At 37.1% G+C, this 23,641-nt stretch overlaps 1 protein-coding gene across 2 annotated transcripts; it reads right to left on the reverse strand.

Moving 5' to 3' along the window:
• Window positions 1-3,726: 3,726 nt before the first annotated feature.
• Window positions 3,727-23,641, reverse strand: cip2a (cellular inhibitor of PP2A). Of its 2 annotated transcripts, none has more exons than XM_007895800.2 (22): window positions 23,549-23,641; window positions 20,463-20,566; window positions 19,212-19,359; window positions 18,756-18,868; window positions 17,497-17,591; window positions 17,088-17,184; window positions 16,834-16,956; window positions 14,501-14,646; window positions 13,602-13,677; window positions 12,794-13,021; window positions 11,771-11,930; window positions 11,241-11,379; window positions 10,583-10,682; window positions 10,117-10,235; window positions 8,935-9,133; window positions 8,326-8,400; window positions 7,877-7,987; window positions 7,205-7,401; window positions 6,339-6,452; window positions 5,525-5,607; window positions 4,586-4,725; window positions 3,727-4,170 (listed from the first exon to the last, which is right to left on the reverse strand). In XM_007895800.2, the coding sequence occupies exons 2-22, from the start codon at window positions 20,562-20,564 to the stop codon at window positions 4,000-4,002; spliced, it is 2,736 nt and encodes a 911-aa protein (XP_007893991.1). In that variant the 5' UTR covers window positions 20,565-20,566; window positions 23,549-23,641; the 3' UTR covers window positions 3,727-3,999. The 2 variants fall into 2 exon arrangements, with proteins under 2 accessions (XP_007893991.1, XP_007893990.1); XM_007895799.2 differs by lacking the exon at window positions 23,549-23,641 and adding an exon at window positions 22,962-22,986.

Consider the following 23,641-nt stretch of genomic DNA (forward strand, 5'->3'; position numbering starts at 1 on the left):
TGAAATTAGAAATTAGGGATTTCATGAAAAAGTGATCATTTCATCAAATTGATAACCTTGCCTTGACACTTGTTAGCATTATCAACAAATAAATAACACATTATGAAAATTAATATTTTATCCATCATAAACTTCATGTGACATTTCATTCACTGGTGAGTCAAATGTTGATTTGTTAACACAAGTGAGGCTTCGGTGACACCTGGAGTTACATTTTAGCTTTGAAGCATTTACAATGTTTGGTCTGACATTTCTTCTGACTGCAGTTACACTTCGTAAAGCCTTGGCCACCACAAGCAAACTGTGCAATGACAGCTTCATGGAGTGACACAGGCTTCTCCTGGTAGTCGCAGGCGTCTGTTAACAATCGTTGTGGGCAGAGGTCAAATTGGTTCCTGGAATAGAGATCCCTCAGGATGCCGGCCTTCACTGCTGTCCTGTACTGGTCAGTGTCTGAATCTCTATTAATGATAACACCAAGGATGTTCCTGGGATTTCCCTCTACCCCTGTCCTGTCCACTGCTGGGATCACTTTTTCATGAAATCCCTGGTTTCACAACTTTACTGTAATATGTATATATAAATGTACATTGTTGTTGCCTTGGTGATATTAGTTTAGCTCTGTAACATTATGGTTGAAAACTGGCAAAAGTAAACTGCCCAAACCAGAAAACATCAGTGATTGCCTTTGCAACTTTATTTTAAAGTGTTACAAATCATATTTCAAATCTAAGTTTTTGGGGGATGTGATGGGAGTGCACAGCAGAGGGAAGAGTAATCAGTATCTTCCAAAATTATTTTGATCATTCTATGGTTTCTTGTAAACCAGTATTTAAATCAGATACTCAAAACTTCCTGTTCTCTGAAAATAACAGTGTCTTCAATGTCTTGTGATATGCCAAGAAAGTGAATATGAAGACAAGATTGGGCAAATGTGAGGTTTTTATTACATGCAATGTCTCAGCCAATGCTCAAAATGCAATTCAAGAAGGGTAATTTACTGAGCCCAATGCTGTCTTTGTTCAATTGGCCACTCCTCCAAACTCATGAGCCCATCATTTCTTTTGAACCACTAAACCACTTGCATGTTCATATTCGTTCTCACCTTCAAATTCCTCGTTTAGCACCACCCAACCTCTGTGACCTCCTCAATCCCCACCGACTGGGCTACTCCCTTTGCTTCATGTCCCGACGTTCTGTCCCAACATCCGCGAGCGAGCTTTCAACCTATCTGCCCCTCTCTGCATCTCTCTCCCAGAAACCTCTGGATCAGTCCCTCTCTCACCTGGTTCAAGGTTAGTCTCAAGACCTATCTCTTTGACCATGATCTTTCCGTTCCCCACTCCCCCTCAGCTCCCACCTGGGTGCCAAGCTTTTATTGTTAAGTGCCTTGGGATGTCCTCCGATGTGAAAGGCATTATATAAATGTACTATTGGATTTGCCTGATTTCAGCGTTCACCGTCTGATTATAAGGATGGAATTTATCCCAACATTTTATGAAGAATGTGGTACAAATTCCTCAACTCGGTAACTTATTTTTATATTACATACCCAGAAAAGGACGGTACATATCAGTCAAAATATATTGTTAACAAAGATTAGCTTAATTTTAGTGATTAATGATCAATTTCAGCGACTTTTATATTGAAGAAATACACATAAAATGTGTTCATTATGCAGAGAATTGTTAAATAGCTGGAAGATGACTAGTTACTACAAAATAATACAGTGAAGTACAATGGTATTATATTGTTAGTGGATCATGTGCAATATCAGTGCTCGCCATTTCATTACAAATATTTATTTATAAAACCCTAAAAGCAAAATAAATCAGATTGCAGCATAAAAGCAAGTATAAATACATCGCTGCAGACAGTACAAAATAATCTTTATTTTGTTTTAAATGTAGCTATTACATAAAGAATTCATCAATTATGTTAAATATTTCAGTGACCAGAACAGGGATTTTAGAGAACACATTGATGAAGAAATCCATTTCAGGTTTGCATTTCAGTGCAGAGAATTGTTGAATAGTTGGATATATTTTGTGATATAGTACAATATAGTGTATGTTTCACCTATCAATACAATAAATTGGTAGGTGAAACATAGACAATATTTGGCTAAAATTTAGAGAACTTTGAGGTCCTGTATCAAATGCAAGAAGTATGATTATCTGGACTAGTAATTCCATCACAAATGTTTAAAACGCTCTGTGACGCTATGCTGCAAGAGGGGTAAATAAATGCAAGTTGTTGTTTAAAAATAACACCTCTATTTTTGAACCAATTGTGTCCCTGAGTACATTTGCCAAAAATCACAATAACAGATTTGGTTAACTTTTTTTTAAACAACATAGTTTGGTAGGTATGCATCGCCAATAGATTATTGTATACCAGGCAAATGAGAGATCATCACCTTTTTGATCAATTCAAATCTAGTCCCAGACTGATTGAATGTTTATTTCCTCTCCAGTGGGTGCGAGAATCCTAAACAAAATGAGGTGGGACTGTCCATCCTGGTCTTTTGTTAGTACAAGTCCACAGCACAACTGCCCAGAGTTGGGCAATAAATTGTTTTTCAGAGACTGCCAAATTGATAGTGTGGGAAATGGAAATGCTATTCTAGTGCAGGAGGAAGTATTATTTTGAGATTGGTTTAGAGAACATTGCAGAGAACTTTGCTATAGAGACAACTGGAGTGGAATTTATTGCTGACCTTGAAATATCCAAAAATAACATACTCCATTCTCCAGCATTAAACATCTCTTAAGATGAACACAAAATACACTTTATTTTAAAAAGACAAAAATATTGGACATTTGTAAAAATAAAATCTTCCCGTATTCACGACTGTTGTATGACCATGATTTGCATTCAACATTGAGCAGATTTTAAATAACACTGTTTATTTTCTTTGTTAGATAAAAGAGAGCAAAGCTGCACCATCACCTAAAAACTGGACAAAGAAGATGGTTATATACAGCATGTACAGAGATATATATTCAAGACACTTGGTTAAAATTCACCAAGTCTACAGGAATAAAATTTAAGTGACAAAATTGGATTATCAATCATTTCAAGTGACTTTCATTCATGTCCGAGTCATGAAAAAGTGTTGGCAAGCTATCAGACCGTGATAAACTTTACAGCTGAGCCCTATCCCGTTCTGACTGCCAAACAATCACACCTTCTATGGCTATCCTGCTCTGGCGGATAATAGCTAACAGCACCCCCGGTAGGGGCTTCTGTGGCAGTCTTGGTAGTCGGTTCCTGAGCCAGGCAGGTCCGCAGTATTCCAGGGCACTGCTGATGACAGCACAGGACTTCGACTCATCGGCAGGACTTGGAAGGGCAGACCAGTCACGGAGGGCAGGAAATCATCCCACTCAGGTCCTGTTAACCCTGCAAGCCAAAGTCCTAATGGTACGGTTGTCCAAGCTGGACAAGCAGCAAGAAAGCTTGCCAGAAAACAATATCAATGTGATTTTAGCTGGTTAAACTCCAGCAGTGCACCAAAACACACTCTGGGGTCCCCAAGCCTTGGCTCTTGCCAACCTGCACCTAATGCTTTCTGGAATTAGGTAAGCAGGATGCGACTCTCCAGGGAGAGAGTGCGTATTCCATTCCTACAATCTATCTCTAGAATTTCCTTGTGTGAATCCTTCCTGATTCAGGTGGGATGCATGGAATTCTCAATTTGGTTTGGATACTCTTAAGCATAGTGATGGGTTTCCATATGTGTCAGACGCCTGGCTGACCAAAAAAAAAGCAGAAACCAGAATTTGAATTAATCTCTCTTCTGACCTGTATGTTTACTTATATGTTAGGAGGTTCTTTTTCCCACAAGACCATTAGGGAACTGGCTACAAATATTTCACTGAGAATAAATATGTAGTTCCAATCCCACAGAGTATAGGGTATTAGGTCTGCTAACTGCAAGGCAAAATCAATTCTATTTCTATGAATAATTAGATTGAAATATCATAAAAGCAAAGGCTACAAGTTGAGATTTACAGTATTTGTTTGTACTTTGCCACCACTCAGACTGTGAATCATTGCTATCATATGTGAGTGCTTGCCAAGTTCCTCCTCTTGAACTTTAAGAAGAGCTTCCTTTTCTTTCAAACGTCCCTCCAACTGTATCTTCTGTACCTCTAAGGACGAAACCTGTGGGGTACAAGACAGAATAAATATATATGGGGTGCACATATTGAGGTAGGTGCGAGGAACAAAGTTTTGACCCGGAGCCGGTAACTTCGGAAGCGACAAATGCGATAGTGCCGTTGCAAGTTATACGATTGGTAATATGACCAACAATCATATTAACTAGTGCGGATAAATTTAAGTGGATGTATCAGGAAATCCAACAGGACTTGTGCAGATGTATGACTTAGGCGATTTATACAAATCAGACTTATGCAAGTTTTACCGTACATACAATCCTTTCCAAAAAAAATAACATACAGCTGAGAACAAACATATAAACTAGATTGGTGAGTGCAGAATTGAAGGACACAAAATTCTCATTAGGACTGAAAACTGGATTAAAAACAACACAAGATTACAAATAAATGTAATTTACCTTAATGCTGAGCTCTTTTCTTGTTAATTCTGTCTTACTCAGTTCTTTTCTAAGAATGTCAATAGTTTCTTCCATGTCATTTTTTTCTTTCTCCATCTTTTTTGCCTTTTCCTCTTGTGCCTTGATCTTTTGTTGCAAACCTGTCAAAGAATAGATTAATCTTAATTTATTTAAATGAATAGATAAATTAATAATAATAATCCTTGCATTTGATATAGGGCCTAATCACGTCTTCGAGAAACGTGGCAGCCAATTGCGCACAGCAGTGTCCTACAAACCGTCATGGTTTGATGTGACTAATTTATTTTTTTAAGGAATTATTACCCCTGGAAAAGCAATCCGCCAATTGACTAAAAAACGGGTTCCTACTTACTGCTAGGTAAAGAGGCGTGTAGAGTAAGGAAACTTGCCCAACATTTCCATCCCCCTGGGAATCGAACCCAGGTCTCACTTGCGAGGCGAGTGCTTTAACCACTGAGCTACAGGACTCTACGAGCTACAGTTCAAAATTAATATATAGTGAGAATCTTCTAATCATAGATTTTTAGTATTCCATTAATCTCCAGAAAAACACTGAAGCAAAATTATACCTTATGAAAACGGGATTAAAGCTAAAGGTTCCTATTTATATTAAATGGCAATGGTAATTAAATGTTCATGTCCCATCCTTCAGATGATGTTAAAGATTCCATGGCAATATTTGAAAAGAGTTTCTCTCAGTGTCTTTGGGAAACATTTCCAGACAAAATTGATCCCACAGCAGTTTGGTACATCACCCAGTTCAAATTTGCTGCCCAGTTTGCCTACAAAATACAGTAAATCCTGTGAAGCACTTTGAAATGTGCTGCGAAAGGTGTTTTATCAAATGCAAGGAGTATTATTTTAGCATTTTCAATGAACTCAACCAGCAAGCTACAAAATCAAAACACAAGTCCTTACCTAATGTTTTGTTGTCCTTTTCCTGTATCTGCTTGCATAATTCATTCCTCTGCCCTTCAAACTCTTTCATTTGAAGAATACATCTAAAATTATAAAATATTTATGTTATGATGAAACATTTGTACAACTTATCTACGACAGGTAACAAATAACTGTTTCCTCTTTCCGCCCTCATATCTGTGGAAATGGAATTTACAGATTAAGCTTTAATAAACTAACAAGTTAATGAAAATCCACAAGTGCATAAATTCTGTAGAATTAGTATATTAAATGCATTTGTAAATCCATGTACAAATATATGCACAATTTGCTGAAATCTGTTAAAATCGATAAATCTGATTTTTCAGCATCATGGAATTAGATTAAAATTCTTACATTTTATGGAGACCCAGACCCACTGCTTATTAACCAATAGCATAATACTACATCATTTGAATTCATAATAAGACCCTTGATTTGACACTGACAAATTGTCATATTGCAACATTGGAAAAGCAGTCAAATACAAATACACTCGTGCAATTTGCTTGATATCACATCACAATGTCTAGAATTTTTAAACTCAACTAAAATTCTGTATATTTCTTGCAAGTCACTGAATTTACAATGTTCAGAGTAATTGGCCTCATGCCTTCCTTCTTCTGTCACAGGACCAGTTATCCAGTTGAAGAGATTGTCATATATGTTTTATTTATTATTTTAGCTGAACGCAAGAAATGAGAACTTTAAGAAACAAGGCAAAAAAACACGAGAAATCTTAAATCGTTTGATCTTTATATACTAAATCTGGTCACAAACCAAGAAACGGACTTACTTGTCATTCTGTTGTTTAAGGGAATCATGACGTTTCTTAAGCGTTTCGGTTTGTTTGTTTAAAGAGCTGTGTTCAGTCTGAAGTTCTTTTAGCTGTCTTTCAACAGTCTCAAGTCTAAAAATATATTGATGTAAATATAAAAATCTTCAAATATTGATCAAGCAAATACTGATACGTTATACATGCATGAGATTAGCGAAAAAATTAAACTGTAGATCATTTTTCTTATCCATTTAGCAATAATGTAAGTAGAGCTGCAATTCACTAGGTGGAAATATGAAGGGTAACTGCTCTGTAAATTGCACAGAGATGCAAATCACACTGTGCAACATGCAACACATTTCCTAAAACCTAAAATATATCTCAGGAACAATAATCCATCAAAAATATAGCAGGCATGGTTTGGGTTACAGTGAAAGTTTTGAAGAATGTATTGTTAAAGGCCGTTTCACTAAACTGGAAAAGTAAAACCTGTAGTAATCAATGAAGTGGTAATCCTCCACATCTATTCTCTCTCACTGCCAATTTTAGGTCAATATTCCCCCTACAGGTCATTTTATTCCTCAATTGCATTGTATCATTCCATGTCTCCACTCATACAATTTTAGAATTGTTGCTAGGAGATGCACAAGAACAGCCCAAGTTGACTTTTCTCAAATTTTCCTTCTGGATGGCCTCCACATAATGGCATGAATAGGGTTGGGAACTATTGTATGGATGGATACCTGTGGCCATGTATCTTACTCATTGCGGTCTGTAAAATTAGCTCAATTGCGCTATTTGTACGCTCCTGATGCTGCTGCTCAAATTGCTTTTTTGAAAATAGCCAAAAAAAGTACCCATAAAATAACATAATATTCACTAACCTTTGAGCCCGATACACTGATTCAACTTTTAAAGATTCATGTTCTTCCGCAACAGTCTGTAATTTACGATTGTCCTGGAAAAGTTGCTCCATATCGCTTTTGGCACATTCAGTCTCCATCAGTTGGGTCTTCAGTACTCCATCGAGTTCTTCATTTTTTCTCTCTGCATCCATCAGAAGTGAAGCCAGTTGCCGTGCCTGGTTTAAATGTAAAATTCGTATAATCAAGAATGACGTTCGGAGACAAATCACAAGATTCAGCAACACAATAGTTATTTCAAAGGAATTTCTTGGGTAAGTTGCATGGATTATCTCCATGGACTAATAATGTTCTACTCCTGCCTGAAACTGTTGCTATGTTACACTGTACAGTAAAACACTCCTAAAGGAAGTTGGCCTTTTTCCTTTTCGTGCGGGAACCATCTAGCGTGCGGTAACCAAGTTAGCTGGTTGTGTGCAAGCTCTGAATAACTGGTATTGTACGTCAGTGCAATTCAGGTTGGGATTTTATGGACCCTAAACATAAAGATTGCACTGTACAGTTATTTATACCTGATATATTTACAGGCACTCTATTGTAAGCACCTCACATATCCTGTGAAGTGCTTTGAGACGTCCTCCTGATGAGAAACGCACTATACCAAATCTAAGGATTATTATTATTTAAATATACCTCTGCTTCTGCATGGGCTCTCTGACAGCGGTATTGGGCAATCAGACGATCAGCCTGTGCGAGTGCCAGTGCCTTAGCTTCCAACAGGTCCTGTAAGCGAGTTTCCTTGGACTAAAAGAAAAATTTATTATTACGGAGATCATTCTACGTATTACTTTCTGACCTTTCCAGCATTTCCAATACGTCGCGATCACCACGATATATCACACTTTATAAAATAATAAGGGAGAAAAACAATTCCAATTGTACTTGAAAAATATGAAATTGAATAAAAGAATTCAAGTGGTAGGAAAATCAAGGTTTAGAAGTGTTTTTTTAAAGCAATCCCTGCGTCAGAAAATGTGTAATTATTAATGCATTACAAATATTGAAACTTCTTTTTGAAGGAGCACGTTACGGTGTTTATTTTCCCCTTGAAGGATCTAGGATTAATTTTAGATAGCACTTACTGCAAGAGATGACAGCTTCTGTTCATACACATCCATCATCTCTGAAAGTCTCACATCCTTGACTTGTTCCTTCAGCTGTGCAATAAGTATAAAATCAAATTAGATACTTAACCAATGAAATATATTCTTAATATGTAGAAAAGCAGAGAGTACTGGCAGAAGAATAGGATCGGAGGAGAATTGAGAACTAGAAAAGGTGGAACAAGACTTGTGGAAGGATTTAAAAACCAAGCCAAGGATCCTTAGGTAGGAGAAAACTCGGGTTGCAGAATTCTGAATCAGTTGGAAGTTCTGGGGATCGGAGCTGGAAATGAAAGCACTAGAAAAGGTAAATATGATTAGGATATTACATTTTCAACCTAACAAGTTTTTAAACATGTAGAAATGCAAATTAGCCTCCCTTCCTAGTTTTGAATGGTGTGCATTGTCTGTCCTATTGCATTTATGCTCTGCGATGTCATACTAACTGGGATGGTGGAGAGTTTATTTATGGCATGGGAAGATAATGATTCCATTTGATGTTCCTTTATAAAAAGAAAGTTATATTCGGCATCAACAAATAGTAAATACAAGTGTTCTAACCCAAAAACCCAATTCACTGCTACCAACCTCTATTCCCGACTGCAGCTTCTGAATTAGTTCATGAATATTTTCTCTGGAAGCACTGGCATTATTTGAAGGCTTTGGATGAGAACCATTCCAAGAGGCTATAAAGTTTGTTGAATGTTGCTGTACAGGATTTTTTTTCGTTACATGTTCAAATTGTTGCTGCTTACAGGCATTGTTTGCAGCAATCGCTTCTCCAAGCCTGAAAAGGAATGAAACAGCAATAACATTCAACTTTCTCTGTTCCAGAATCCTCACAAGGAAAGTGATAGAATCGACATGCCTTCAATACAGCAAACTGAAATTGAAAATAATAATAATAATCCTTGCATTTGATATAGCACCTTATCACGTCTTTGAGACATCCCAAAGTGCTTCACAGAATATACTGTAAAGTGAATTGAGTGCTATAAGTATGGCAGATACAAGATTCTGCCATCAAAAACTGCAATCAGTCTGACCACTTCAATAATCAGTACAAAGGTGTTTAAGTTAGGATGCAATTAAAGAAAGAAAGATGTTATGTATGAGATGGTTATGTCTGAAGGTAAGACTCTGCAGCTTGGTGTCCAAATCTTTAGAGAGGACTTTAAAAAAATCAGGATACTATCGCAGTTATTGATCAATGGTGACAACAATGAGTTCAAGTAATGCAAACTTTTGGAAAAGCTCCAAAAAATAGTTCAATACACTGCAGAATATGGATCATCTCACAATTTAATATTAAAATCACATTGCTCAATGAGTCAAAAACTGCTCATTCTAAAAACACACAGTAGAAAATATGCCCAAAGTTTCTTTTTAAAATGTTGTTGGCTGTTTCTATAGCATAATGTACTGCTCCGGAGCTAAATTAGATGCCTGTGCTTCTTGTGCAATCACAACATGAAATCAAAATCTCCTATCTAGGTTACCTAACTCGATGTAAGTAATGAATTGTAGCTCTTAAATTACTTATACAAAATTTAGTTTCCATTTAATCTGTACAAAGATAGAAACAATAAAGGCAAAACAAATTAAAAAATACAGGGATTATTTTGCTGCATCCATCAGGTGCAGCAACCACTTTCAAGAAATCATTAACAGTATGCATTTTGATTTACAAAAATGTTCAAAACAGATAGCATTTATTTTGTGTACAGTATAGCTGCTTTGGTTAAAGTGATCATTTTGAACAGCACTTACAGTACAGCAGGAAATTCAGGTAAAGGCGCTGCCTCAAACAAAATCTGTAATCCAAGTTGCACATGGTCTCTGTGCTCTGAAGTCAAAGCAAATGACAAAGGCGTAATGAGTCGTTGGTCCTGTAAAAATACATAAATGATAAACTGCAATACATTATAACACAAGACATGCTGCATACCTTTTTAATGAAACATTTATCTTCTCATTTACATTTACAGACATTTACAGCCTATGATATTCTGGTAAGTGTTAAAATACCATTAAAAACATTACAACAGTACAAATATCTATTATATTTAAAATGCAGCTAAAGAAACATTTAGCTAGCAAGCTTCACAAATCATGAGACAAAATATACTACTGTATATTAATTACACCCTAAGCAGTTTAGCAAGAATAGTAAGAAACACAAATTTTAAAAGGCAAAACTATTTTGCTATTTTAATGTCTTTTAATGGCTGAATACCTGCAAAATTTTATAGAAACCTGCTTCCATATTGGGCACTAATTGGTTCACTCTGTTCATAATTTGAAGAGTTTTCAAAATAATATCAGTGCCAGTTTTGCTGTCAACATGAAACAAGGAAATGAAAATTAAGTCATTAAAAATAATGGATTAGATAGTAAAACTTTATAATAGCCTGGCTTCTAAAAATACATTTTATTATAATCCCCTAGACAAGCATTAACAAATGGGCACTCCAGGGAGCAGTTTACAAAGTTCAAGCAAACACATGGTTTAAGCTTCATAATGCAACTGTGAAATAAATGGATTTTCAGTTCATATATCCTCATTTTATCCTGATCAGCTGATAAGCAGGAGAGACTGATAGTTTGGGAATGGTATATATTTCCTTCTTGTACCAGCATTAAGCAGACTTGTGATAAGTACTTCAAATAATGCATGCAGTTTAGAGCTCCCTCTGCAGTATCAGGGCAGAACTCTCAACTGAATTAATATGTTTGCATTTCTCTGTTTCCATCCTTTTGCTTTCTGAGCAAGTGTGCTCAATTGTCAGTCAGTGAAACACTGTTCAGTTGTATGCTATGGATCACCTGAATAGAAGGTGACTGTCAGAACAACAGTTTAGGAAAAAAGAGTAACATTACCTTGTGTAACTTACCATAGCTCTAAATCTACCTTGCTCCCATAGCCAATTTCCATCCTGTTGTGTGTAAACTGATGTTCCAGAAGTGAAATACAGTTGTTCACAGTCAGAACCTTAGCAACGTGAAGTTTCATTGTATCATCTCCACAAATGAGTATAAACTGTTAAGGAAGAATACAAGTCCATTCTCCCCACACACCCCTCCCCCCACTTTTTCCATACTCTCTAACCTTAATAGCCTGAGTGAATTCCTCACACAGTATCATAGCAAGTACTGTGTACAGTATTGTTGCCCTATTATGTCAAACATTTAGATATTCATAATATTAGTATTTGAAGATTAGGAGACAACACTGAAACAGAACAGTTTAGATTAAGAATATTTCAAAACATGCTAGGAATACTCTTTTGCTTTGTTAGAATCAAGTGGCTAAGAAATACATGGAGCCGCAACAGAACTGAACAGCGACTCATCATAATGGCACTGCTCCAGCACAGTAAATGAAGATACCCAAGTGAAGTTAATATCTGTTCACAAAGGATATCTAACAGAACATCAATAGTCTTGGCAATTCGATCATATTTTTTCTTTACAAGACCGCCCTCAAGAGGATGTTCTGGAATCTGAAGCTGTTCCAAGAGAACAGGCAAAAGTAGCTCCAGAAATGGCTGAAGTGTAGTCCAAAGAGAAGAATCTACCACTTCCTGGACAGTATAAGAATGTAGTTACAAAATACAAAAACATAAATAACTTTTTTTAAAAAACAGTTGGCTTCCTGTTAATTTAAGATCAACATCTAACCTTACATTTATTGCAAAAATAAAGATGTAGACGACATACTATTCCAACTTAAATCAGATATTTTGGAAGTCGCCAGGAAAGGCGACATGAAAGAGTGGCATACAATCTGATTTTTGACCTCATAATTAAAAGATATCAAGCATTGACAAAATTGCTCAAAAAATATTTCTTTAAATATGAAAAAGGGGTGTTTCTTTTTTTAAAAAAACACTGTGGTGATTTTGGTACTTTATTGTGCATTCTTCAGAACTGCAACTATAATTTTTTTTTAAAAAACTTGCATTTCATAGAGCCTTTCACATCCGAAGAACCATTCAAAGCACTTCACAGAATATACTGTAAAGTGTAGTGACTGTGTATTTTGTAGATAAGTACATGGTCAATTTACATATAGCAATGTCCCCCAGAGCCTTACTTGTTAGGTGAGGTATACGACTTATTTTATTTGAGGGACTGTTGGTCAGGGTAGTGGAAGAAGTTATGGCATCTTTAATGTCCATCTGAACAGGCAGATGGGAGCATAGTTTAATGCATCATCGAAGTGCACTTCTAAGTCACAGTACACTAAATCAGCGATATACACCTACAATAACAACTTGCATTTATATTGGGCCCTTCACATAGAATAACTTCTCAAAGGATTTAACGTCGAGGACGCAAACGCATCTCATACTTGCATGCATTAATTCTCTGTCTACCAGCAACTGTATAGCTATATGAACATTACCTTTCAACTTATTCACATTGGAGCATTCTAAGACTGTACCTCAAACAACTCTTTGAGAAGTACCAGAGCCAGCAATGAGCAACTCTCAGGATTTTCCAGTGGCTGACTGGACCAGTGAAGGAGGCTAATGATTGGCTCTGAAGGTTTAACTTGTGGTTTGAGTTTAGTTGCTACAAGTGATTGCTGAAAGGAAGCCCCGAACATTGCGTGGCATAATATTCGGCGGAGACTGGTCACTGAACAAAAAGCAAGTAGTAATTCAAGGATCTGTGAAAAAAGACATTAAAGAATAAGTTTTAAAACAGATCTTCTATTGTTAGATTTGAATTAGAATATTATCAATCCACTGTTAGTCTTAATTTTTCTGGAAATTTTTCTCCATCACTATATAGCTACACACAACTGAAGACAATTTGTTCCACAACTTCATGAATATTAGGCTCACTAGCAATATAAAACTATTTGGCAGTGTAAACATTTGTTTCCACACTTCATCCTATGTCTACTAGAAAATGTACTGGTACAATCTAGTATACTTCCAAGTCAGCAGAATACACTTCAACTCCCAATAGCAGTACTAAAACATAACTCTCTAGACCAGTGGAGCCTACTAAGTGTAAGAATGCACTATAGTAATAATCCTCGCATTTGATATAGCGCCTTATCACGTTATTGAGACGTCTCAAAGCACTTCACAAGATATAACGTAAAGTGGATTCAACTTTAGCTTTTCATTTAATTAATTTAAATAATTATTACATTCCAATTATATACTTCAAATAATTTTCTAAATAAAATAAATCGGTATATCAGTTAAGTATTTAGCATTTGTCATCTACATACATACCTTTGTTGCTGAATCTGAGTCTTTGCCATGCAGAAGACCTAGAACTTGGGACAGGCATGAGTTAAAGTATTCATATCTAAAATTGAAAAGAAAAAAACAAATTGAATTAACTTAAACACCAGGAATACTTTTCCAGCATTTAGATTTTGCATAATTTATTGCTACAAACTATTTCACATTAAACAATTTTCTTAACAGAATTTGTAATAAAAACATAAACTAGAGACAAGAACTTTCAAAATCCACAACTATGATAGCCAAATCTTTTACCAGCCACTAATATTAATGTGAATGCCAAGGTATCCTCAAAGATGTACAGGGCAAATTTGCACCTTGATATCCACAAGAATGCCAAAATTCACTTGCACCTTTTCCAGAAACAATCAATTATAGATTTATTGACTTCTGAAGAATTTAAAAGAGAAATAAGCAAAAAATCAACCAGCTCTTCAAAACATTTTAAAAAAACAAACATGTGGGCATGAGCAAATGCTGAAATTAGGCATTTCTTGACCAAAGTTCAAAACGATGTGGAAAGAAAAAATTAGGTATAAATTTATACTTCCTATCACTGTGCTGCCAAGAGCAAAGTCACTTTGTTCTTGGTAGTAATACGAGCTTGAAGTAGGAAGCCAGATTCATAGGACAACAATGGTGTTTATACAGCTACTCAGAGAATGTAAGACATTACACAATGTAAGACATAAATAGGTTTCTAGAATAGCACAAACATGAGTCAACACTAAAGATCAAGTCAAATGCCTAAAAAATATATCCTTGGCTACATGTTTAAAAAAATGTAAATAACAATTTAGTGGTACAATTTATACAGCTTGTCTCTTGAGAAAAGGTTTACAGATATGAGGTCCACATTGTTAGACCAACAAAGAATACCCTACCTTTGAAGATAATCTGCAATCTTTGGATTTCTGAGAAGATCCACTAACAGATCAACAGTATACTTTCTGGTCAGTGTTCCATCTCCATTAATCAGAATATTAAATATAAGCTGAAAAGTCTGATGGATATTTTTGGCATGAAATAGCTGTGTTCAAAACAAAAGGAATTGTTAGGGTTGAATTCACCTCATTTGCAAGGACCATCTTCCTGGGGGGGTGGGGGAGAGAGGGCAAGCTTGTTTTTTGTTTATAATGAAACTTTAAGATAACTATATTAACTAAGATAACTATTAAAATAACGAAGGTTTGAATATTTTGACCTATCATATATTGGGGTCCAAACGTAGTACAGTATTTACAAACCTGATGCGTTATTTTAATCGTGCCTTGCGGTTTGAGAATATTGGATTGTGAGATTTATAATATGGCAAATTCAAAGCCAATAAAGTCCAATCATGACCTGCAAATAAAACCACTGTCAATTTCCCTTTGCTGCACTGTTCAGTGAGCTTTTTTTTCAAAACTTTGCCAGTTTGGAAGATTTGGCCTTCATGAATTCTGCAAGTCCATATTTGTGAAGTTGGGAGTCATAAATAAGCAAAACAAAGTTTGTAAATGTTGAATTTTACACTCTCGCTATGCATATAACAAATATATTATTGATTTCCTAAGTTATTTCCTCAGTTTCATCGTTTATTTCGTTTTTAAATAAACAATGAAACTAATGCTGCATTTATATTGCATATTTGGTGGAGAATTGCTGTGATTATGGCAATTATCCACTGCCAAATATTAAATATTTATAAATATTAAAGGATTATTATAAATCTAAATGATTATTCATGCATTAAATTTGATTTATTCCACGCTTTTACAGGAAGTTATACTAACAGTATGCTGATTAAACAGATATATTTTGTCTCAACTTCTGAATTTTTTAATATTCAATGCAGGGCTGGGGGAGTGCTGTTTTGTCATAAGTGCTGTCATTTGGAGGTCCTTGTCTACCTGCTCAGGTGGACATTAAGGATCCCACAGAGTTATTCAAAAATAGAACGGCATTTCTCCCAGTGTCCTGACTAACAATCCTCCAGATAAGTATAAACTCAGAAGTTGGGGACACGAAGGTCAGGAAGCATCCATGGCGAGAGGAAAATCTGTTAACATTTCAGGTCTATGACCTTTCGTCAGAATTGGGGAATGTTGGAAGGGAGAAGGTTATAAGGAGAAGCAGAGAGGGGGGCGGGGAAAGAAAGACAAAGGAAACATTTTTAGATGGAGGACAGAAGATAATGAGATTAGAGGAGTTGATGGTGCAAGACAAAAGGCAATAGGGGGATTATAAAACAAACAGATGCACCTAAGAACCAGAGGATATGTTACTGGTTTTAGAAGAGGGGTACGGGGATGGGAGGAGGCAAGACTGAGAGAAGATGAGAGCTAAAGTTAGGGTCTGAAGTGGTTGCAATCAATGTTGAGCCCAGACTGTAAGGTGCCCAGGAGGTGGATGAAGTGCTGTTCTTCGAGCTTGCATTGAGCTTCGTTCGAACAGTGCAGGAGGCCATGGATAGAGAGGTCACAGGGGGAGTGGGAAGGAAAATTAAAATGGCAAGAGACCAGAAACTCAGGGTTGCACTTGCAGATGGAATGGAGGTGTTCTGCAAAGCGAGCACCCAATCTGCGTTTGGTCTCCCCAATGTAGAAGAGACCACAGAGTGTACAGCGAATACAGTAAACTACATTGGTGGAAGTACAGGTACAAGTACAGATCGATGTCTCATCTGGAAGCAGTGTTTGGGGCCCTGGACAGTGTTATGGGAGGAGCTGAACAGGCAGGTGTTGCATCTCCTGCACTGGCATGGGAATGTGCCAGAGGAAGGAGAGCAGGTGTTAGTGGTGATGGAGGAGGAACCAGGGAGTTACGGAGGGAGCAGTCCCTCCAGAATGCTGAGAGGGGAGGGGAATGCTCCAGATAAAATTGATCACTCACTCACTTAATGACTGTTTGTGGGACAATGTTGTGCTCAAATTGGCTGCTGAGTTCACCTACCAACACAATCACCACACTTAACAGTACATCCTAGAGGTTTGTTGTGATGAAATGCTACAGTATATTATATACAAGGATTTACTACTCCACTCTAATTCAAACTAAGGAAAATAAACATTGTGTAATTAAATTACCAAAATAAAGATAAATAAGATAATGCAACGCTGTTATGAATCCACAAAATGTTTGCTTTGAATAATTGTACAATGTTCAATTAATACTCTAATAATGGTTATTTGAAGGAGGATCAAGAATTAGATAAAGAAGCCATATCAGATCCTACCTTCTCGCCAACCTCTTCATTTAGTGTTAGACTTGCCAGTATGGATAGCGCAAAAACCACCACAGTCAAACTGCTGTGACCTAAAAATCTAATCAGAGTCCGGTAAAATCCTTTTATGTAATTCTGTGGGAAGGACAAAAAAGATAAGAAAACTCAAAACAATCTTCCATCTAAATTAAGTTAGATAATAATAAAAATAATATTATTATGGAGATAAAAATCTTACAAAATCAGATTTACTATTAACATCTTACCAAAGATTTGATATGAGCTTGAATAGCAACATTGTGACGACAAAGATTTGCCATTAATCCTAAACATGGCATTGTTATCTCATCCTCTGGTGCTTGACTATAAATTAGAAACATAAATGTTAATCAACCTCAATTAGCTCACTTGGAACAGATTTAAATATTGTGCAAATTGCCAGAGAATTAAAAAGTAATTAACAAATTAGTAGCTAAACAGATTTATTTTTGGAGATTCAAAAAGTGCATCTCTTGATTGATATTATTACTCTTAAATGGGGGTGGAATGCATAATAATGGTATATCAGATATCAGATTTAGGTTAGTTTGATAATGTAGCCGTATGCAAAGCTACACAATTCACAAAAAATATTTGATTGGTGCTGCTTAATAAAACCAAAGCTATTTGACTTACATATGTTTGACTAAAAATGCAAACAAATCATCAATATTTGCACTGCCATGAAAAACTCTGGTGTTGTAAGTTATTTTCTGTAGAAGCTGCATGCTCTGTTGAAGAATAGTGAAACGTTGTCAAATTTATTATTGTTCAATTCATGCAGATATTATATATGCACGATTCTACAGCAGAAATGTGCCAATAAAGCATTAAATAAATCTTGTTAAAAGTTTATACAACTACTTTTAAAACCAGGAAATACATATACAATGGTTGTATTCTATTTATCTGTATATATTTTATTGACATTTGATCATTTATTGAATAAACTTCACTACTGGCAAAAGTATTATATTAACTGTGAAAACTGCTGATTAATTATCATAATTCATTTTACTGCTTTGGATCAAGATATAAGGCTTTGCTTCCGGCAGTATAACACTTACTATGTCCTCCATAATTGTCTTTAATCAGTTAATGGAAAAATCTCTCAGATGCTTGAGGATTTTTCAACATTATGAACATTAAAATGCTTTGTTCAAAGTCTCTGGGCCATGTCTTCACACAGCCCAAGAGCCCGAGGGGAATGATTCTCACACGTTGTATTAGAATACACGGTAATGAATCACATAACTCTAGTGAGATTCATGCTGCCTATTCTGAAAATTTGCTGCAAAAATTGGAATGATTCAACATGTAATAATATAATAATAATAATCCTTGCATTTGATATAGCGCTTTTCACGTCGGGAGGATGTCCCAAAGCGCTTCACAGAACACACTGTAAAGTGAATTGACTGTATATTTTTGGGCGAAGGCGGCAGCCAATTGCGCACAGCAATGTCCCACAAACAGTCGTAGATTGAAAATGACCAATTTATTATTGTTTTTGGTTTTGGAAGGATTATTATTAGGCGTGTGGAGTAAGGAAACTTGCCCAAGGTTTCGCCCTGACCTGCCTGGAATTGAACTCAGGTCTCTCGCTTGCAAAGCGAGTGCTCTAACCACTGAGCTACAGGACTCCACGAGTCCTCATGTAGTGAGAAACAAAACAAAAATGTAGATTAAAATGAATATTATACTGCCTTTATCCCCGTGTTCTACAGAAACCTGAATTATTTTTCCAAAGGAGAGTAGACTGGGAACATTTGGTATAGAAAATAATTTTTAAAAATGAATCTATTCTGTAAAATTCTCATTGTAAAATATTGTTTCATTACATACTAGAATTTCTCCTTGCATCAAAATAATTGACAGATTATAATCATTCATACCTGCAGTACAACTTGCTCGCTGGGAGTTGCACTATTATGATGAACCACTGCTGCAAGTGTGCTGATGAGGTTATATATGGTATTCAAAGCCTCTCTGCTTTCATTGTCTGATGCTGTAAAGAAAATAATTATGAAAAAAGTAATAATTTGAATATGCAATACTAAGGAATCGTCTGGCAAAGACAGGTTACATTTTGTAGGACTGGATCTCAGGTGCAATATTGATGATCCTCAAGTATGATGCACCAGAGGAAATTTCCTCACAGTTAGGTTACAATCCTCAAGTGCAGACTCCAATATGCCAGGCACTGATCATAATGTAGGAATCCCCCGTTTTGTAACTATCAAGTATTCAGATTGAAAATTATAATTACACATAGTTCAGTTTTCAGAAGATTAAAGAAAAAAATAACAGTTGATCTAGGCCAGTTACTTTATACTACAACAAAATCATACCTAATTGTGTAAGTAATCCAATAATCTTCAGAGTAAGGGACACAGTTGTGTTAGGATCCGCAATAAGCTCTACAAGACTATTCAAGCATTCACTTGGTAAACTCTGATTTGATGCAAATACCATCACTGCCTTCATTCCATAGATCACCTATAAAAAAAAACATTTCAGTCGACTGACTTTAAAAACTTCCCCTTTAGAAATATTGCATTCTTGTTAACAAAAGTGCAAACAAACAGCTTCTGATTGAAGCCCTATATCCTCTTTCCAAGCAAGTATATTACACCATTTAGAAAAATGCTTTTAAGATTTGACTAACTTAAGAAAGTTGATGAAATTGTAGTACTTATGATGTATTTCTGCATAAACATTTTCCTTGATGTAAAGATAGCAAATAATTTTCTTCAATATAACACTGAATTTCTCCCTTTGAATTCCTTTTGAAATCAAAATGAAATTTCTAAAAATTATATAAAATTAGATTTTACCAGAAACATTTAAGCTTGAATATAGTAAGCTTGAGTCATAATACATAAACAGCTTAGAGTTTAAGATATTTGAACACCTATGCTTATAGAACCATAACAATCTAGGTGTTCATCCATTTTATACATATAGTACATGAAAAGAAAAATAGACAACATTTTTCCGCTTTTCTGTGAGTAATAATCCCTGCCAAAAAAAAATAATAATTTGGTCACTCAATCCACGACTGTTTGTGCACAATTGGCTGCCACGTTTCGCCCACAAAATATACAGTCAATTCACTTTACAGTATATTCTGTGAAGTGCTTTGAGCCGTCTCAAAGACATGATTAGGCACTATAGCAAATTCAAGGATTATTATTTTAAGTAGGATCATGTCTAATTAGGTCTTGTAAAGGGGAACACAAGAGAAAATGGAGAACATATATACAGGCAATCGCATCAATTATACTTAAAAATATAATCTGGCCTTATTCTGGTGGTATGTAAAAAAAATGCTGCTTCCATGTAACAGTCTCCAATTCATATCAATTCAACTTGAGTCAGTTAGTTTTGTTTTACTTCCATTAACTTCTACACATTTCTGGCTCTGTAATTTGATTTTGATAACTTCTGCATTTAAAAAATATACTTATTGGCACCAATAAGATCTGCTTTGAGATGACATTGTCAAAACATTCCTGAATTATTAAATGCACCTTGTAACACTTTTCGAGGAATCCATTCCCTATGTATAGTGTATATAAAACAGTGAGTGCAATACTTACATCCAATTGTCTCTGGACTTGTGAAGCGTTGACTTCTGATTTAACATTTTTATACTGGCTAATAGCCAGTAGTAGAGACTTCATACAAGTAGTTAAATCCATTTCTGAGTAAAAGAAATTAAATGAAGACAGATTTTACAGCCTTGCTTGAAGATGACACAAACCCCATTTTTTTTACAGCATCAGGCTGAGCACTGCAAGTTTGGAAGGAGTGCAAGTGGTAAGTGGTCTTTTGACTTCTCTACTGCATGGAAACCTATTAGAATCATAGAATCATAGAATCGTTCAGCACAAAAAGAGGCCATTCGGCCCATCGAGTCTGTGCCGGCTCTTTGTAAAGAGCAGTGCCATGTCAATCCCACTCACCAGCCCTTTCCCCATAACCCTGCAAACCCGTCCTCCTCAAATACCCATCCACCACGTTTTTAAAAGGTGTTATCGAATCGGCCTCCACCACCCTTTCAGGCAATGCATTCCAGATTCGAACAACGCGTTGCGTGAAAAAAATTCTTCTCACCTCCCCTCTGCTTCCTTTTGAAACTATTTTAAATCTGTGACCTCGAGTCACCGACACACCCACCAGTGGAAACAGTTTTTCCGTTTATAACTTATCAAATCCCCTCATGATTTTGAAAACCTGTTGGGTCTCCTCGTAACCTTCTCTGCTCCAACGAGAATATTCCCAGCCTCATTCCTGAGGTCCCTCATTCTTCTTGTACACTCTAACCCTCCAATAGAACAAACAATTATCTGACCTTCAGTAATTTGCTTCTGCATTTATTCTAGCTTTATGTAGCTTCACGCTACTAAGTCTATTGAAACAGTAGATATGACACAGATCAACACTAGACCAAAACAACTTTTACGTTTATTTATGACACCCAATTGCAAATGTGTAAAGGTACAATCCTCTTCACAGTTATTCATACTCCCTAGTTTTATGTCAACTGCAATCTTTGATACTGGACAATCATTTTAAAGAGTCCACTTATGGTTGACAAAAGACTCCTGTCACATGAGACTATGGCTGACCTGCAAAAGGAACCACTACTGGTGATGGTTTATTATTCACGCTTCCAAATCTCAACAAGGATCCACAGGGTGGTCAAGCATCAACGTACCCGTGTTTTTATAACCTGCGGTTCTTGAAGATGTGAATATTATCTGGTTCTTTAATGCAACAAATACATATACAAATACGTGGAGTCCTGTAGCTCAGTGGTTAAAGCACTCGCTTTGCGAGCAAAAGACCTGGGTTTCATTCCTGTCAGGGTGAAATCTTGGGCAAGTTTCCTTCCTCCACACACCTGATAATAATCCCTCAAGAAAAAAAACAATAATAAATTGGTCATTTCAATCCACGACTGTTTGTGGGACATTGCTGTGTGCAATTGGCTGCCGCGTTTCGCCCACAAGTATACAGTCAATTCACTTTACAGTCTATTCTGTGAAGCGCTTTGAGACGTCGAGAAGACGTGAAAAGCGCTATATCAAATGTAAGGATTATTATTATTATTACTTTGGGCCTGGATATGGTAGTCACAGTGAAACGGAAACGGACCTTCCTGTGGCTACAGTGCCTGACTACACGCCAATCTGCAGTTGTGACCATTGCTTTATGCCCCCGTGCACTTCTTCCAGTGGACAAGAGATGTTTTGGGGTCAGCCGGGTGGGTGTCTGACACATGGGGAAACCTGTCTCCACGCTTAAAAGAGTATCCAAACCAGGCTGAGAAGTCGATGCCTCCCACCTACACGTGAAAATCCCAGAGCTGGATTGCTGAAATGGCACGGGCGCTCTCTGCCTGGAGGGACGTGTCCCGCCTACTTAATTCCGGAAAGTATTAGCTGCAGATTAGCCAGAGCCGAGACTTGGGGACCCCAGAGGGTGAGGCTGAACCATAGAGACGGCGCCCACCACCCCCCACCCCCGGCTCTAACTGGGTGTCGATGGCTGCCTGCCAACCCCACCCCTCTGCCCCCCCCACCCCACCCCACCCCTTGGGTGTCTTTCTGTACGTGTGTATTCGTGTCTGTACGTATGTATGTGTTTATGTATGTGTGTGTATGTATGTGCATGTATGTGAATGTGTGTGTGTATGTGTGTTTTTGTATGTATGTATGTGTGTGTGTTTATGTATGTGTGTGTGTGTTTATGTATGTGTGTGTGTGTTTATGTATGTGTGTGTTTATGTATGTGTGTGTTTATGTATGTGTGTGTGTGTTTATGTATGTGTGTGTGTTTATGTATGTGTGTGTATGTATGTGTATGTATGTATGTGTGTGTGTATGTATGTGTGTGTGTATGTATGTGTGTGTATGTATGTGTGTGTGTATGTATGTGTGTGTGTATGTATGTGTGTGTATGTATGTGTGTGTATGTATGTGTGTATATATGTATGTGTGTATATATGTATGTGTGTATATATGTATGTGTGTATATATATGTATGTGTGTATATATGTGTGTGTGTGTGTATGTGTCCGTCCCCCCTCTCACCTTCTGTTGTTTCGCTCTCTCTCCCACTGTCACCTCTTTCTCTCTTCCTATGTTTATCTCTATATGTATGTATGTGTACATATACAGTATATAGTGTATATATATATATATACACAGTATATAAAACTTTATTTGCGTCTCTGTCTCTCGAGCCGCCGCCAACCGCCGGCCTCGCGCTCCCGGTTCAAACCTTGGACTCCACCACCGGCGCCAGGTCAGCGGGGGGGGGGGAGGCGAGCGCCGTGTCCGGCACAACTAAACCAACAGCCAAGAACTGCTACCGAACGCTCGCACACCCTTTTTTTTTTTTCTCAGCAAAACCCCCGTCTCCGTGGTATTCAGTTTTGATAAAAGTGGTTGTTGACACCCGAAACCCTCCCCCACGTACCCCCTTTTCCCTATTGGTTCCTTCCATCCAGCCCCGCATTGCCGTTGCGACCGACGGCGTCACGACAGTCGCTGCTGGAGGCGGGGGGTGGGGGGAAGGGGGGGATGGGGGGGATGTTGTTGGATGGCGGTCTCTGTCGCCTCCACGGACTCGCAGACAGGAGGAAGGGCGTGAGGATGGCCGTCTGCTGGTCCCTTACCTTCGTGCGTGGCCGGTGGGAAAACGAGGAAAGCCCTTTCAGCAGAACCGACACTGAACCGCCTCCGGCTCAGGCTCCGCCTCCGGCTGCGCT

The sequence above is a fragment of the Callorhinchus milii genome, unplaced genomic scaffold, assembly GCF_018977255.1.
Source record: "Callorhinchus milii isolate IMCB2004 unplaced genomic scaffold, IMCB_Cmil_1.0 Scaffold4, whole genome shotgun sequence".
Lineage (NCBI taxonomy): Eukaryota > Metazoa > Chordata > Chondrichthyes > Chimaeriformes > Callorhinchidae > Callorhinchus > Callorhinchus milii.

Excerpts from the sequence above, each read along its gene's own strand:
- cip2a (XM_007895800.2), bottom strand. The coding sequence starts at position 20,564 with ATGGATTTAACTACTTGTATGAAGTCTCTACTACTGGCTATTAGCCAG. Across the intron at positions 13,678-14,500 it reads ATTGCAGATTATCTTCAAAG|ATATGAATACTTTAACTCAT; the intron begins GTAGGGTATTCT and ends TTTCAATTTTAG. Across the intron at positions 7,988-8,325 it reads AGAAGCTGTCATCTCTTGCA|TCCAAGGAAACTCGCTTACA; the intron begins GTAAGTGCTATC and ends TTTTTCTTTTAG.